This window comes from Tetranychus urticae, chromosome 2 (assembly GCF_039701765.1).
Source record: "Tetranychus urticae isolate SD_2017Ah chromosome 2, NJAU_TeUrti_SD_1.0, whole genome shotgun sequence".
Taxonomy (NCBI): Eukaryota; Metazoa; Arthropoda; class Arachnida; order Trombidiformes; family Tetranychidae; genus Tetranychus; species Tetranychus urticae.
The window spans coordinates 18528279-18546182 of NC_142959.1; the positions used below are offsets into that span (position 1 = coordinate 18528279).

Sequence of the window (17904 nt, forward strand, 5' to 3'; positions counted from 1 at the left end):
TCAAAGGAGGTTAGACGTCATTTGTTTACATTTTACATATGTATTTTTTCTTGTAATATGAACAATGCCTTTGAGGAATCTTACATTAAATGAAAGAAATAAGTTAATTAATAATGTTCAAATTGATAAATTTAAAACAAAAGATGCTGAAGTCAAGTTTAAAGTGTCCAGATGGACAGTGTCAAGATGTTTAAATAATTCACAAGAAATTGATGAAGCTGTACAAAATGGACTAGGAAAGAGAAAGAGGTAAGACAATTTTTTTGTTCCAATACCAGCGACAAGTTGAATAATTATTTTTTTTTCTTCTCTTTTTTCCAGATTTGAAAGAAGACCGGAAGTTTTAGATCATGATGAGAGAGTCAAGAAATGGATATTGTCATGTCAAGACAAAGGTTTACCTTTGTCAGCTACATTGATTATTGAATATGCCAAAGAAGAGGCAGAAAATATGGATCGAGATGATCTGAAATGTTCATGGTCTTGGTTTTCAAGGTTTAAAGAAAGAATTAATTTGAAATTAGGAAGGACCAATGGTGAAAAAAAATCGGTGAATTTGAAAATAGTTGAATATTGGAAAACCAATGTTATCCCAAGGATCATGATTGACTGGCAGTCAGAATTTATTTATAATTGTGATGAGACGGCATTATTTTGGCGACAAATTCCTGTCAAGACATATTTTATCAGTAAACTTGACCATTCCGGAACCAAAATATTTCATGAAAGAATAAGTATTTTATTTTGCGTTAATCGCAATGGTGATAAATTACCTCCTCTAGTCATCAACAAAGCCAAAAAGCCACAGTGTTTTTATGCAAATTGTCTTGACAATTTGTTCATACAATTTTCTCATCAAACTAATGCGTGGATGAACAAAGAGCTTTTCGTTGAATGGCTAACTACTTTTCATAATTCACTGGCGGTCGAAGGAAAAAAGATTTTACTAATTCTTGACAACTTCAGAGGCCATAGAATTGTAGAAAGTGATTTTCCTCTAATTACATTTAAATTTTTACCTTCGGGTACTACTTCTTTGACACAGCCCCTTGATGCCGGTATTATCCGCTCATTTAAATCAAAATATCTATCTCTATTTGTAAGAAAAATTATTTCTGAAATTAATTCAACTAAACATATCACTGAAATAGTCGGTGCATTTAATTTACTTGATGCCTTAAACTGGCTTGATACTGCTTGGAAAAGTGTATCAAGCGAAACAATTGTTAATTGTTGGACCCACTTTGGTTACAAAGTTGACAGTCAACCAATTTATGATGATGATGATGGTACAAATAATCTATCTCATTTGTTAAATAATTTAACTATTGAAACTCAACCAAAGCATATTTGTTGTTCCTCTCAAGCTCTCATTGAGCAAGTTACTTTTGATTATGAAGAATATTTTGAATAAATAAAATATCTATTTTCACTAATTTTCCCACGCTCTGTAAATAAGCTATTTCGCGAGTGGTGCAGTATCTGGTAGGTGACTGTATCTTCATCTCGTCACTCAATTGTGTTCATTAACTAATCAACTTACAAGCATTGTGTATCTTCTTGAGTGTTTACGTTATTAACTAATCTTTAATTGTGAATCATTTGTTTGATTTTTAACAAGCATCTTTAACACAATGTTTAATATGGTTGATATGGTTAAGTGAACGCGAAAATTTTCTAATTGCTTTTTAAGGTAGTAATTAAGGTTACTTGCTTGATTGAAGCTAATGACAAGCTTAATGAATTATTTTTGTCGTTATTGTGTACAATTAAGTTGATAAGCGAATTAAGTATTAACAAGATTCAGTATGATATAAATACTACTTGTTGACTTTTTTGGTGTAACCAAAATTGTCCTCTCATGTCTATACTGTAATGAATATGCTTTGAATGTGTGTGTTTTACCAGTCTAATGATGTCAATTGGAAGAAGAAAAAGATTCAGGATAAATTGGTTTATAAAACATGATCATCTAAATGAAATTTACTTTTTCAATTAAACGGTAAAAATTTTATTTAACCATCGCGAAATGATAATAATTGGAAAGCCTTGAGGTAATAATGTTTAACATTTAAACTGGAATCAGGAAAACTGAAATGTAAAATGAAGAGTTGACTTATTGTTATTATTGATAAATTGCTTCACTTATAATCACGATGTCTTCATGTTGACTCTTTTTGTATGTCACTTCAATTCAGTTGATACTTCAAGGTTGTGTATCGTTATATAATAATGATTGTAATAATGATTACAATCAAAAAGTTGAAATTTTCATCAAAACATTAATTTGATGTGAATTTGTATAAACGTGAAAGTGCAATAGTAAAGAAATAAAAAAGTGAAACCATGAGAAGTGAGATGAAAATCAGTGACAGATCAATGTAAATGTTAACGTTAATGGTAAACCAGTTTAACAAGTAAATTGACAGTGAAACTAAATCCCAATCAGCTGAACAGTTGCCATCATAAACATTCACACTTTTATTAATTAATCAAGCCAATTAAAGCTTCACAATTACATTCTGAAAACACCTAAACCTAAATCAACCCAATTCAAGCAACTTGTCAATCAGACATTTCCATCTCTAATTAGCAACTTGTTTAATGTAATTTTTTCCTGTTTAATATGTTTTCCTTCCCATTGTAAATTAATAACCAATAATAAAAAAAAGGTTTGTCTGAAAGTTGATCATTAAATACAATTTATGAATGCAAAACACCAAATTTTTGTGTAAAAATTGTGACCAAACTGAAAGTATTGTCAGAGAAATGAATTTACACAGCCTGAAAGCCATGGTTGAACCACACGAAAAATAGTCACAGCTTAATCAGAATTCAGGTTACTGAGAAAATCATGTTAGAACAGGGTGGGGAATGAAGAATCCGTATTTTAAATTGTTGAGTCTGGGGGAAAAACATTTTGGTTATTCAGGTTTATGGTTTGTTGGATTAGGAGTTTATGTAAAACTGAGTTGAGTTAAGAGTAAAGAGTCAAGAGTTTGGTGAAAAAATCTGGTTGTACAAAAGGATAAGTTTCAAATTAGAACCCAATTTAGCAAAGATTTTCTATCAGGGAAATATTTTGATTGAACACAATTTTATACCCTAGCAATCATCAAAGTATCAACAATCAACTCGAAAAAAGTTTAAAGAGTGTTCAAGGAAAGGCTTTTTCACATCAAATTGAATCTTATCAAAGTGACTGATCATCATGATCGCAGAAGCAACGAAATTTTGTGTCAAAACGGTAAATAAACGGAAAGGGTGTTAAAACCAAATTTGATGAGCATGATTTGACTACAGCGACAAATGAGCTTTATCTTTGAGCTTTCTAGGAACTCAGATTCCTAAGAAAATCATCACAGTGGGAAGGATTCGTATTCTGAAACATTGGGAATGGGTAAAATTATTTTGTTTAGTTTGATGAAGTTATGGTTTACTTTTTGATGTTTAATAAATACAAAAACGAGAGTTGTGACCTGATGGACTTTATGACCTGATGGCGAGGCAAGAACTGAATCCATTTGTGAAATGTTTCTCTGATCGAAGCTTTTTGATGAAATCACTTTCAAAGTTGCAACTTTGATTGCCTTTTGTGTTGAACCAGATTTCATTTTATAGCTTTTCTCATTGACGATGGTTTTTAATTGCGAATGTAAATCTTTTAAATGTGTATTGAATTTATTCTGATCAGTGGACAGAAATTATCAGTCATGATCGCAGCCTCTAGTTGTGTTTAAAGTGCTACTAATCAAACTTGTAAAGTGGTAGCAATTGAATTTCTTGAGGCAAAATAAAATGCGAATAAAACACAGCATTTACTGATTATTATAATAATAATTATTTCAAGAATTAAACTGACATCATCACTTATCATCATCATGCTCATCATTATCTTATAATAATCATAATCAACGTCAGAATCAAAATAAGTCATGTCCAAGGTTGAACCCGAAATCAATGAAGAAAAAGCAAAATTTTCACTTTTTTCAAAGCGCTACTTATAAATGGTAAAATGCATTGAAAGATCAAACAATTTAAACAAATTCACCAATCAAATTACACGTTATAGTTAAAGGTTTTCAATGTTGACCAGGCAACACTTGATTAGCTAAAATTTCAATTATCCATTCATAATATGAATATTAAATGTTTAAAAAAAGAGCAACACATTTTTTTGCATTAAAACATGAGTTTCTGGTTGAAATGTAATTTTCTCAGCTTTCTTTTGCAATTGAAATTGCCATTTAACTTTCAATAAGAGAAACAAAAAAAAAAGATTTTCTTTCAAATAATCAACCTTGAATACGTTTTCAGAGTTAACCAGCGTTTGAATCAACGTTTAGAGCGTTTAAATTTTAACATTTATCAAGTAAATTCATTGGCATTTTTCAAGTCTGTAATAAACATCAACTTTTTCTGATTCCGTTTGATAGTGCATTAAGAGTTGATTCAGCTGATTAGGTTGAATAATCTATACACTATATAAAGTCATTGTAAAGATTTCATGATCGCACCAGTTTCTTGTTCATTTAATAATGAAGATTCCCCTAGCGCATAAGATTTGTGTTTAGTAACCATTCAACTTCATGAATCAAGTCGCAAATCTGACAACACAAGTAATACAATGCTATAACTTTTTGCCAGAATCTTGATTTAATATTCCAATATTCATAGCCCATAATGAAAGAAACAACAAATACGTCAATTTTTATCATAGTTACTCTCTATTAGACTATGGAGTTATCTTCAAAGTTTACCATTACTAACATACACATTAGTGCGTCTCTAAAACAATAAAACACCAAAGATGGTTTCATTTAAAATTGCATCAAGTTAAACCCTAATTTTTGCGTCAAGTGCAGTTACACTGGTAGCAAGTTAATGTCAATGGTTCTATTTATCTGCATAATTGACTGTAAATTCATGTTTTCACGTCAAAAGTTGATAGGATGGCACTTGATTCACAATTTGATTTTATACAATTGTATTGGATTTGCCATCAAACTAATTTTTCTGATTTACTTTTCACTAACCAGAAACCAGAAAATTGCATTTGGAAGGCAATGTACGATTTCTTTCGATTTTCAAGTCGAAGTCGATTTGAAACTTATTTCTTATTAAAAATGGCTGACGAATATGAACGATATTTTTTCGAGCTATCGAACAGACCTCTTGCATGTAAAGTTTTTTCCCTTATTCCTTGTTTTATCTGTTAGACACTCTTCTTCCAATTTTGAAAGACAATTAAGATTTTATTCAAGATATAACAATTGTAATATGCAGAGTGAAAACAGTAAACAATGCAAACAAAGCCTTTCACGTCACTAATCATGAAATAAACCACCTCGGAACATAATCAACTCTCTAAAGGTGACTTTAATAAAAAAGATGAACATAAAAGCTCGAATTAACACAACATTGCTCTCATATGTTTTAATTGTACCAAAATGTTGACTTGATTCAGTTGTGACTCTTTAACTAACAATTTAAATCACTTTGTTTAAATTCGTTACTGTTTTCCATAATAATTGTTAATCCTTTTACTGGTTCTTTTTGTTTTACTCTGTACTGATGAACAACATGGCAAGTAAACCAGATCTCGAGATGAAAACCAACTCGGTATTGCCAACAATCATGGAATCCAAAGCTAACGATAATTTCCCGAAACCTTGCATTCCGACTAGGTTTTACATTGCCTTTATGACTGCATTAACAGCATTTGTTATGTTTGCGGTTCGTAATTGTTTGAGTGTTGCGATAGTTTCAATGACTGAAGATAAATCCAATTTGAACAAATCAACTTCATATTTAGTGGTTGACAGCAACAATTCAATTACAATCAAACCAGTGCATGAAAAGGTAAGTTATGATAAAATTAGTCAATGTTATTAACAAATATCAATATTAAACACTTTGAATCTCAATATTTATCAATTGCTTAAAGCCTTTATTGTGATATTAATGTAATGATGAAGATCTCATTTTAAATAATGTCAAATTATTGAAACAGAAATCAAATAAACTCATATTTATTTAATTATCAAATCATCTATTTTACTATCTACGTTATACCAAAACTAATTTACGACTTAATTCACAATTAACTGCTACTATCTTATTTATGAGTTATTGCAGCCTTTCATTTCCCTCGTTCATTAATTAAAACATATTGATTTATATTTATACGATCCCTTAAGAAGAGACAGTTATTTACATATTATTAAGTGATAGTGATCTTATCAGTTTCATAAATTTAGGCCATCATCAATAGTAACTAAATTAAATTAAACATTATCTGTTTTTGTCAACTTTACTCAATTCAATCAATAAACTAGACAAGTTAAAACATGATTAATTTGGTTTCAAATCATCCAGTTTGCTTGGACCGCAAGTCAAGAAGGTGTTATTCTTGGTTCCTATTTCTATGGATATGCTGCATTTCAAATAATCACTGGAGTTATATCAGATAAATTCAATGTTGTCTATTTGTGTATCATCTGTAACATTATCTCAGCCATATTATCGGCCTTAACCCCAATCGCTGCTCATGCCGGTGTTGCCTGCATATCGATTGTCCGAATACTCTTAGGTATAAGCCAAGCTCCTACCATTTCTTTGTTATTGGTTTTGGCAAGTAAATGGTTTCCACCTGATGAAGTAGTCTTGCCGATAAGTTTGCTCAATTTTGGTGCTAACATAGGCACTGCTGCTGTTATGCCATACACTGCTTGGCTTTGCAATCAAGATTTATTGGGAGGATGGCCTCTCGTCTTTTACTCATTGGGTGCCATTAACTTAATCATTCCATTTTTGTGGCTTACAACGATCACTGTAACGCCAAATAATCATCCATTCATATCTAAATACGAGATTGATTACATCAATAAAGCCAATTCAAATGTTGGAAATGTCAAGGTGAGTTTGAATCCAATAGTTATTCAAAATATTGCCTTTAACATTCTCATTCTTTAACATTTCTCCTTTGTTTTAACTCGAAGATGTCAGTGCCTTGGTTATCTATATTCAGCTCAGTTCCAATTTGGTCAATTATTACTGCCAAAGGATGCTTAGCTATGGGTGTCATGATTTACAACACCAAAATTCCTGCTTACCTCGAATCTGAACTTGGCATGGATCTGACTAGTAATGGCTCTTTCAATTCACTGCTATACATTGCTATTGCGATCTCAAATTTATCGGCTGCCCCCATGTTTAAATTTTTGATCAACAAAGGTTACGTTTCTCGAACATTGGGCAGGAAACTCGCCGAATCCATAAGTATTGTTTAACCATCTTACGTTTTGCATTCCTCAAACTAACCGTGAAATCTTTCATTTTTCTTATTTGACCAATTAAGGTTTATTCTTACCTGCAATTGCTCTCGTGACAATACCATTCATCAAAGAGAATACAACTCTGATTCTGTGTTTGTTAGTTATTTCATTATTCTTCATGGGATTTCAAGCAGCAGGCGACTGGCCAATTGTATCTGAAGTGGCACCTGATCTAGCTGGAAGTGTTTTCGGTATTACTAATACAACTGCTGCTGCTGGAGGTTTCATATCACCTCTGATAATTGGTGAATTACTTGATAGTGGGGTTAGTAAATCAACAGCACATTATTAACATTTCATGAAACTCATCTCATCATTATTTAATTGCTTCTTGTTTACAGTTAGACCACAGTGAAGCCTGGAGATATGTATTTTTTATTGGTGCTGGTGTCATGACTTTCGGTGGTTTAATTTTTATCATATTTGCTAAAGCTGAACCAGTACCATGGGGTGTCGCTCCTTCACGATCAATTGATAGTCTGGATAACAATCTGGAGGGTAAGAGAAGGACGAGGCCACATAAGATTCGTGTTCATCCTGTTTTCACTCGACAAGCTTCGATAAATTAATCTTTATCGATGTCACACTTGAACATGTCGATGACAGTATGAAGCTGAGCTTCTTCATAATAAAATTTAAAAATAAAATTGTTGTTTGTCTTGTAATTACGCAAACTCATTGCATTAATAAGCGATTTATTTTTCTCAAGTCAACTCAAAAATAAACTATAAAATATTCTAAATGAGATTTTTTACAATTCTGAGAAAGCTTTCCATGAAATATACAATTGATATTATGAGAAAATAATTAATCATTTTTCTTGTTGCGATTACGATGATCAGGAATATAAATGGGAATAGCAATATAGTGTTTCGATATAAGCCCATTCTTTGTGGCAAAGTTCAATTCTTTCAGTTTTTCCCCAATCATCAATTTTCAGTTTCATTGCCGACATGTTTTCTTGGAATGGTTTCCATCTAGTTTGAATAACGTGACCGACTTCTGATGCCAATGTGGTTTTCATTATAAAAAATGTTCACTAACAAAAGCCTAAAAACTGGTTTTCAAGTAAATTTGGTGTAATTCAAGACCTTTAGTCCTGGCTTTGGCTAAAAACCTTTGAAAATGGGTATTTCAGGTAAAAATTGGTTACAAAGTGACTGGTTATTTGACCAACAATGTTCACGATTCATTGAGCTCTAAATAGTTGTCATTATTGAAACACACACACATATACAAATTTGAATAACTGCAGTCCATTGTGTGTCCAAGTTTGTGTTGATGGACAATTTTTTTTTTCATCTCCTTCAAATGGTTTTGTCCAGACTCTTGATTTACATCAAATACTTAAATCCTTTGCTTGAAGATAAGAAATGATTGTAAGCCTTTTGAGGTTAACAATGAGAAACATTGATTGTGATTTAACTCTTTTTTTTCCGGGAATTTATTCATTGTCCACTCCTGTGCGTCCTCGATGGTCAACACCAGATGAATAAAAGATGATTGATTGCATTCAATATATTACCTCTTTATCCTTATCCTTTTCATCGTCTCTTTCACTGTGAGAATAGATTCAAGTATTAAAAAATATAATCTGGTTTATATTGTTTATCTAATTACCTAATGGTTGTAATCAGATGTTCCCAGAAGTTGAAACTTTACATTAACCAAACAAGTAAAAATCAGTGAATCTCATACCTTGATATCATCATGAGCCATCATTTCAATTATATCATGTTAGCTTTACAATTATCAAAGCTATCTTTCCTTTAACATTCTCATCTTTTTAATTAAAGACAATTACCTCAATAATAGCAGACTATTTAGATACTATTAAAGGTTATCAGAAACACTTACAATTAATACTAACAGCTAATAGTTACAACAGTTTTAATGTGAGAAACTTTTCATTCAATCACTTTCATTACCTTTTTATAGTTACATTGAAACTCTGTGAATTGACGATCAATGTAATATCTCTGTACAATATTTATGGCACATTTCAATCAATCATTTCCTTACGTACAAACTAACTGTGACTGTCCAAATGAATATAAACCAACAATCATTAACTGGCCTATTTATCCACTTATCTGAGGCTTATTTTGTGGTAATAAACTAAAACAAAAAAATAGAGACCAATGTTAAAGGTTAAAGTTTGCTGCAAGTCCATTGGTTTGGAGTAGATCTTGGGTTCCTTTTTTTGTTTCTTGACGACACATTTTGAGGAAGCAAAGAAACGATCTTGTTATTTGAATGTCTTCTCAGGAAATACATATAACCTTAAAGGTCAAGTTGACATCTTTTCAGCATCTTCATTTCCATATTATAGAGCGTTGTTTGTTTTCCTTTGACTTCACCAAATGACACCAAAAAATATCAAGTGAAACACTGGCCTGGTTTAGGTTTAAGTCAAGTTGGACAGGACCAATCAATGGACACACATTGTACCAAAAAGCTTAAAGAGACACTAATTATAATTAACAGATAAATAATTTAAAAAAATTAACCAAGATCCTTACCAAGACGCAGCTTAACAATGAGAGACACATACTGCGTATTTAAGCATGAAAACAAAAGCAACGTCCAGATCAGACACTTATATCCAACTGGTTTCACCTTTGTATACTAAATAGCTCATTTAATTGTCTCATGATGAACATTAAAACAGTCAAAAATGTATAAACCAATTGTCATTAATTAAAATGATGAAGATGAATGATTTAATGTTAATGAAGAGTGTCAAACAATGAAACAAACAAAAAATTGAATGAAAAATGAGCGCCTCTTTCAACCCAAAAAAACTATGGCAACCAGAAAAAAAACCTGTGGTTTGGCAGTTTTATTGGGTTTTCAACTTTTTTATTTTTGTTGTGCTAAACAAAACCAATATTTATTGATTGTTTGACCTGAGAAGGTTAATTGTTTAATAGCCAAACAAGTTTCAATTCTTAAATCAATCCATTTGATTATTTGAATAGTTATAAATTTTTCAACAAAAAACTAACAGTTAAGTATTGAATACAAGAGTTACCAAGCCATAAGAAAAGGTTTGACAAAGAGAAGGGAAAAAAGCTTTAAGAAATGTAAAAAAGGCAAAAAAGGAGGCGAGAAATAGGCCAATATGGCGGTCAAGATGTTTATTTTGGCCTGTGTTTTCCATGTGTCTTTATGCATTCAAACTGGTTCAGGTTTAAATCTTGTTTTTCAAAAAAAAGGAACCAATAAAATTGGTTTGTTGGTAAACATTAAGCTGCTTTGAACGTAAGTTTCATTTTGACTTTGATTTTAAAAGCAGCCTTGCACTTTGAAACTGATCACTAGCTATTAACCGATAATCTAATAATTAATAGTAATTGTAAACATTAGCCTGAAATGTGACTTTAATAAAGGATATTTAAGCTAACAATTAAGTTGATTTCAATGAGCTTTTTCAATCGGGTTGCCAGATGAACGACAAGCAAGCTCCGATGGTTTGGCTAAACTTATTGTCATTTAATTTTCTCGTTGAACTTAAGCTTTTCAATTTTTATCAGCTTATGTTAATCACATTCAATGATAATAGTAATAATAATGGATCGGAAAAAAAGTGTTTTCACAATGAATCATGTCATGAAGAAGGAGAAGAAGAAAAAAGATTGAACTGAATAATGATACTAATAGCCAATATGAGCTGGTAACAGCAAAAAAGCCATTTATTGGTACCAACTAAGAGATCTCACAATATCTTATCAATTCAATGAATAACTTCTTTGATCCACAATCAAGTCCATTGTTAGTTGATTAAATGAAAAGAGAGAAAAAAGTAATAATAATTGAATGGAGAGCAAAAAAATTGACCCTGGCCCTTGAAGAGGATGAAGACGAGCAGAAAAAAATTAGACGATTCTGATAATAAGTACAATGCTAATGATAACCAAGACATTGAGATTGTTATAAAGCTTCCTGGTCTTGATTCCGGTCATCATCATTATGATTGTCTTAAAAAAAGGCTATCATTATAACCTTTAATCATGTTGGTGAACAGTTTAACACCTATTTATAAGGAATGACAATGGCCTAAACCAGGTAATAAAATGGGGATGAAAACTCAACGAACCAGCAACCAGAAACTGGAAAAGGTGAAAATGAGCAAAAAAAGCTGTAATCTTATAGTAAACAAATGATTACAGTGACGATGAAAAATATGGATTGCATGATCAACAATTGTAATGATTTAAATGAAATGATCCGAGTAAACAGAGAGGTTTGTTTTGATGAAATCAATTGTTTTCCTTGTTATACAAATGCCGGTGAATTAGTTAAACCATGGAAAGGAACCAAAAATGAATTCCTTTTTTTGTTTCTTGTTCACCAGTTTTTACCCGATGAAAGGATTGACTGATTTTTGATGGTGATTATGGCAATGATTATGAGTGCGATGAAGGTGAAGGTGAAGATGCAAGTGGAGGAGGAGGTTAAAGAGTTGCTGGAACTAAATATTATCAGGTGAAGAGGGGAAGATGAAAAAACTCGGGAATGATGATGAAATGGAGGAAGAATGTGCGTTCCCTTGAAAAAGACTTGTCAGACTGGACGATTTACTTGCTGATCACGGAGGGAGAATCAAGGTGAGAAGATGATTATTATGATGATCAAGATGGGGATGAGGATAGATTATGTTGACCGGTCATTTACCCTGTATATAAATAAGGAAGTTTATATTTTGACGATTACTTTTTTTTCTTACCTTTCTTCTTCTTCTTCTTCTTCTTCTCCAGATGATGATGATTATGTTGAGTAACCTGTCAGCTTAGTTCATTCTCGTTCTCTCTCATCAAATAAACTCACTTGTTGTTCATTTGCCCTTTGCTCATTTGATATTTTACTTTGGTTAACCTTGCAACAATCAACATTACGAAAATAATAGTTGAAGGAGAAGAAAAACTTTTACCATCACAAAAAGTCCAACACACTGATAAACATTTCAAGTTTAAATTATTCTCCAAACTTCAGTGTCAATCTCAAGGATGAAATTTATACTGAATTGGTGTTTCATTTTATTATTTGTAACCATTTGCTCCGTTTACGGTAAATCCGAATCCAATGGGACAACCAGCGCCTTGAAACCGTACACAACGAAAGATTTAATCATTGATCTGTACAAATCGTTTACCTCCGATGGTTCATCAACCAACTCATCATCAACAGCAACCTCATTGAAACCCTTCCAACGCGATGTTAAAGCTTCAACCTCATCAGTTTCACTTCTAAGTTACGGTAAGTACCAGAAACGGTTAACCAGAAAATGAATCATTGAATAACCAAATAAAAGACTAAACTTGATGATGACGTTTAAATGTGTTTTTTCCTGGTTTGCTTTTCTTGAAACAGGCAACTTGGCCTTACTTGGAGCCGTTGTCTTGGGTGGCCTTGCCTATGTGGCACCAACCCTGATGCCTGACTATAGACGAAGAGCGGGTCCAATGCCTCCAATGCACCCAGTCTATCCACATCGATTTTTTGACAGTTTATCCGATTTCTCAGCTGATATGATTCCTTACATTGAAAATGAGATTCAACAGCAGGGACACAATTTTTACAAGCGCAACAAGCGAGCTGCTACCGGTACTGAGGAGCGATTGAACCTTCAAGATTTCCTCTCTAAAAGGTTCATGGCCGTCTCAGAGTCTGTCATGGTTTGGGCTGAACGAACATTGGACAATTTGCCCAATTTACCTCGTCTGGAAGCTCAGGCTTGTATGAAGAGGTGCATTTGTGAAGCTCACAATCAACCCAAAAAATATGGACTCACTGGCCTGGTTTTACAATTATTTTTCCCGTAAGTATAATTTTAACTCTTCAAGTGTTGAGACTCTTGTTCACACACAAACATTATCAATCTTGAACAATCAGCTTTTCTTGAAAGAGGTTATGAAGACCATTTCCGTTGATTATAATGATAATTCAATGTTAAATTCAGGTTTACAAGGTTTCTATCAAAAAAAGGTTCCTTTGCTTTCTACTTCAGCTCTTTTCATTTTTATTTCATGAGAAATGAAAATCCCGCTGAGCTCAATTCTTTATCATGATAATTGGTTTACCAAGAGTTAACCAGTTTCAATTGAATCAGGCAATCCGTTTAACAATTGAATTGAAAGCAAAAGAAACAAAATGGAAACAAACGTTTCTTACCGTTTGGTGAATCACAAATGGTGAAAATTGAAAATATGAAATTAGAAAGAAAAAAAGAAATGAGATAAAAATCTTTGAAATTAATTCCAAGCGATTATAAACTATTTGTTAGACATTTGTTGATTAATAAGCTTATAGTTGCTCTCACTATCACTGATTATCAGAAGTTTTTTGTTGACAAAGGTCGTTGCTCTGAATTAAGAGTAAATAATTTCAATTTTTGGGTTTCACTTGTAAACCCAAAAATGCTTCGGGTTATCTGATTATTTTGCGCTTTTCTTAGGAAAAAAACTTGATTCACAGAAATAATCATGGTCATGAGGAGAGTGAGAAACAGGTAATGACTAGGATTCCGAAGGAATTGAACTTCCTTGAGGAAAGTTTTGAGCCCCAAGATTTAGCCAATAATTAGCCTTAAGGATAATTGAATATTGAATAGCTTTAAAAGGTTGCCCTCAAGAGTTCAATTGTGGTTCGCAAAGTTGACCTGAGCTTTGAAGACCTTAAAAGGGCCATTTCTTGGGTCAATGTTTCTTTCAGTTTCCTGATTTATCAAATGATGAAATATTTCCAAGACTTTACCATTTTCAGTTTTGCCATTTCATTTTCATTACAACGACACAACTCGGAAGTTAAATGGCAACAATAAAATGACGATGATTAGTGAACAACACTTGGTTTACCTTGAATGTTCAACAGGCAACAACTAATTGACTTTGATGTAATCTAATTAAATGATTTTCTTTTTTCTTCTTTTTCTTCTTTTTCCACTCTCAGACCTTACATTGAAAGTGATACTCCATCCAAGATAATATCTAAATATCAATTGGCTGCTCGATATGGAAGGACGGAAAACGCTAATTGTGCTGTTCAATATGATGATTGTATCGTCAATTTTCTTGATCTTGTTCAAAGTGTAACCAATTTGATTCTGTAAATGATTAATTATTTATTTAGGTGCCAATCAACAACCACAATCACCACCAATCTATGTATATTTATTGCTATATTTTTTTTCGACGATTTACCCACCCACAAAGAAAACACGAACATTTTATACTAAAAAATAATAAAAGACAAATTTGCTTCATTTTACCCTTGATTTTATTTTTGTTTTGGGCTTTTTGTTTGTTTCAATCATGAAAAGATGATGGGTGAAAAAAATGAATTTGATAGTTTAAAAAAAGACAAAATGGAAAGGAAATAAAAATTATTACAGTAGTACATGCAGTCAAAATTGATTGTTGTCGTTAAGAAGTGATGTTAAGATCAATCCCAGTTCTCATGGAGTGGCTCGGAGCTTCCGGTGTTCATTTGATTACCAGCATTCATTATGTTGTTATATGCTGACGGCCAGTCGACAGATTGACCATAAGGTGGATCTCTAGTTGTACCAACTGTGAATCCAGGTAAAGGTGGATTTGCAAAGCCAACTTCCATTCCTTTTTTGTGACTGTTTTTGTGTTTACTGTGCTTTGAAGCTGCTGGCTGGCTTGCTTGGGCAACGTTTTGAGCTGCTTGGACTCCATTGTACATTTTAGAAATGGCCGAGATGTAAATGGGTTTACCATTGGCGTCAAAATGTTGTTTCATCACTTCATCAATGAGATCACGGAAATGAGATGGTTTCATGTTATTGGCCACAAAATTTAGGATAAACCAGTTACCACATCGGGCTGTTAGTCTCTCCAGAAACTTTGTATCTGTTGATGGTGCAATGGCACGGAGCCGCCATAACCTAAGTCTGGGGCATACTATTAGAAGTAACCGGTAAGCCAAGTAGATACCAGTTACGATGAGAAGGAAAAGAAACCAGAACCAAAGGATGACATAGATCTTTTCGTTGACAATGTTTAGAGGAAGAAAACAGAGAACATCGTGAGCCTCAATTGTACCCGAATAACCATATTTATGGAATGAGCATTTGGTTAAACGAGGAAAAGTTCGGATCAAAGGATCATGACGATTATCCTCTTCCATATGTGAATAGGACATCCACTCGATGCCCAATGAAAAGAAGTATCCACCAAGGAACAGATTGGTGAACCATATTTGGCAAATAAGATGAATAAAATAGATAACTTCACAGAAAATGAAAAAGTAGAAATACTCATTACTAATGAGCAGAGTGTCAGCTAGATCTTGAGCTAAACGCAGACGATCATATTCTGACATTTCTTTAATATGGCGAATACGCAGTTCAGTTATAAGAGCTCGAAGACGCTTAGCTTCTTTAGCTTTCCACAAATATTTGGGAACGTAGAACATTATAGCCTGTAACATTAGCACAAAATAAACCCATTGATAGTATTTGTGGTAATTTTTCCTATCTCCTTGGCTTTGGATTAAAGGCTTTACTCCAGGGTAAGCTTGATCTGTGGTAGATGATGTTGGTGATAGAACTGAAAAAGTTGACTCAAGCCAACAATAATGCTGTAATAGAGCTGGTGTAATGTCAGATTTACCACCCATACATTCAATTGGATCACCAAAATATTGTCTCATTGTAACGAACATGGTTCCCACCATAAGTATATAAACAGTCACCATTGAGTGAAGTCTGAAAATTATGTTGTCAACCTTGACTGCATCCGATTTGAAATCAAATAAGGATGAGAAGGCAGTTAAGGCACGTATTTGTTTCAAATATTCCATGGCCGAAAGCGAAGATCTTGAAGCCGATGCTGAATAATTTGCTTTCATCCTTTAACGTCACATCTTGGGGAGGAAAGGGGCACGATTGAAGTAGAACTACACAACATTAGAAAACATGAAATTAACACATAAAAATCAACATCAAACTAAGAAACCCAAGTAACACAAGTTGATGTAGAAACAGGTATAGAGATGTAGTATCAAAAAGATGTATACACACACAAAAAATATATATATATAAATATAAATATGTATCTAGTTGGAATAAGTTTAAGTTAGATGTTTAGTTTAGTCTTGTTGATTGGTCCAATTCACAATGATTATTGGTATAACCTATTTGTGATCAATGAATTTTGATGATTTAGGGTTGTGTACAGGGCAGCTAGAAAACAAATGAGGACAACGATGATGTTTCGTCAAGTCTGTCGGAGACCAAAGTAGAGACTGGTGCAAACCTATCAAACTATCTTAACACTCAAAGTTATTGGAATGTAACTAAAGAGCCATCTAGGGGTAAAAGTAGTAACCATTAAAAGTACTAAAGCAACAACGAAACGGAAAACCGGTTTTGGAAGACAGAGAAGACAGAGAAAAGAAAGAGAAGAGAAGGGAAAAGAAGGCGGAGATGGAAAAAAGAAAGGAAGGGAAGAGAAATGCTAAACAAGAAGAGAAGCAAGAAAAAAAAAGATGAAAGATTAACAAAGAAATTTGGTAAAAGAAAGAGAAGAAAGAGGAAAAAAAGGACAACAACGATCAAGAGTGAGAGTGACCTTTGTTGGTTAAAAGAGACAGAAATGCGAAACAAGACCAAAAGACGAAAGAAAAAATAGAAAGGTAAAGAAGATAAAGAAAGCCCAAGAAAAAAAGATAGCGAATGACTAAGCCGAAGAGAGCAAAAAAACGCTCAACTTGTGCGTCTTTTCAATACAAACAAATGAGAAACACTTTTCACCATTTTAATGCAACAATCAACTGATATTAAAGTGCTCATTGGTCAATACGCCGTGTTTGACCTTAAAAAAGATTTCTTTTTTTCTCTCTTCTGTTCCAATCGTTTACAACTTGTTCAACTTTACCATGTAACTTGTTTCATCTTCACTTTGAAGAGTGGGTATTGAAAGATAAAAGGAAATGAGAAGAAGAAGCGCAAAGAAAGTAAAGTTTCAGAGGAAAAAAAAGGCAAAAAAAGAAAGAAAAAGAATGAGGACAGAAAAGATGAAGACGAAGATGAAAATATGTTTAACCTGCTTGACTGGTTTAACAACCAGGTAAGAAGAAAGAGAAGAGAGAAAGAGAGAGAGAAATGTTTGTGGTGAGAAAAGAAAGAGGATAAAATATGTTGACTTGCTTAACTGGTTTGCTCAAACAGGTAAGAAAGAAAAGGTAAGAAAGGTGCGAAAGAAAGTCTATGAAAGAGAACCAGATGAAGAGAGAGAGAGAAAGCAACTGATTCTTTGTCAGTTTGTACAACTTTTTCAGGTAAGAATAAGATTTTGCTTCTTGTTGATCTTGAAGAGAGGCAAAAAAAAACGCCAAGAAAGAAGGAGGAGAAAGAAAAGGCCAAGATGATGATCAAGATGAAGATAATGATGACGATGAGAGAAGAAAGAGAAATAAGACATTTTAAGATAATTTATTAGAGGCTGAAAAAACCAAATACAAAATATACAAATACAGATGAGAAAAGCTTCTATTTTACGAATCGTAATTACTTTTCAATTGGCAACCTTTTTTTTCA

General features: G+C 32.8%; 3 protein-coding genes and 1 long non-coding RNA gene across 4 annotated transcripts; 2 read left to right on the forward strand and 2 right to left on the reverse strand.

Annotated features, from left to right (window-relative positions):
* Positions 1-5438: 5438 nt before the first annotated feature.
* LOC107366833 (sialin) lies at positions 5439-8084 on the forward strand. The gene is made up of 5 exons (XM_015934476.3): positions 5439-5862; positions 6379-6918; positions 7002-7281; positions 7361-7602; positions 7679-8084. Exons 1-5 carry the CDS (start codon positions 5575-5577, stop codon positions 7904-7906), a joined length of 1578 nt encoding a protein of 525 aa, XP_015789962.2. The 5' UTR covers positions 5439-5574; the 3' UTR covers positions 7907-8084.
* Positions 8011-10140, reverse strand: LOC107366834 (uncharacterized). Its single transcript, XR_001569763.3, has 3 exons — positions 9860-10140; positions 8958-9795; positions 8011-8896 (listed from the first exon to the last, which is right to left on the reverse strand). It is a non-coding gene; the product is annotated as an uncharacterized LOC107366834 (long non-coding RNA).
* A 2060-nt stretch (positions 10141-12200) lies between these two features.
* Positions 12201-14606, forward strand: LOC107366817 (uncharacterized). The gene is made up of 3 exons (XM_015934457.3): positions 12201-12596; positions 12711-13158; positions 14289-14606. Exons 1-3 carry the CDS (start codon positions 12347-12349, stop codon positions 14446-14448), a joined length of 858 nt encoding a protein of 285 aa, XP_015789943.1. The 5' UTR covers positions 12201-12346; the 3' UTR covers positions 14449-14606.
* LOC107366816 (innexin inx2) lies at positions 14593-17124 on the reverse strand. Its single transcript, XM_015934456.3, has one exon. The coding sequence runs from the start codon at positions 16212-16214 to the stop codon at positions 14781-14783; it is 1434 nt and encodes a 477-aa protein (XP_015789942.1). The 5' UTR covers positions 16215-17124; the 3' UTR covers positions 14593-14780.
* Positions 17125-17904: the final 780 nt, after the last annotated feature.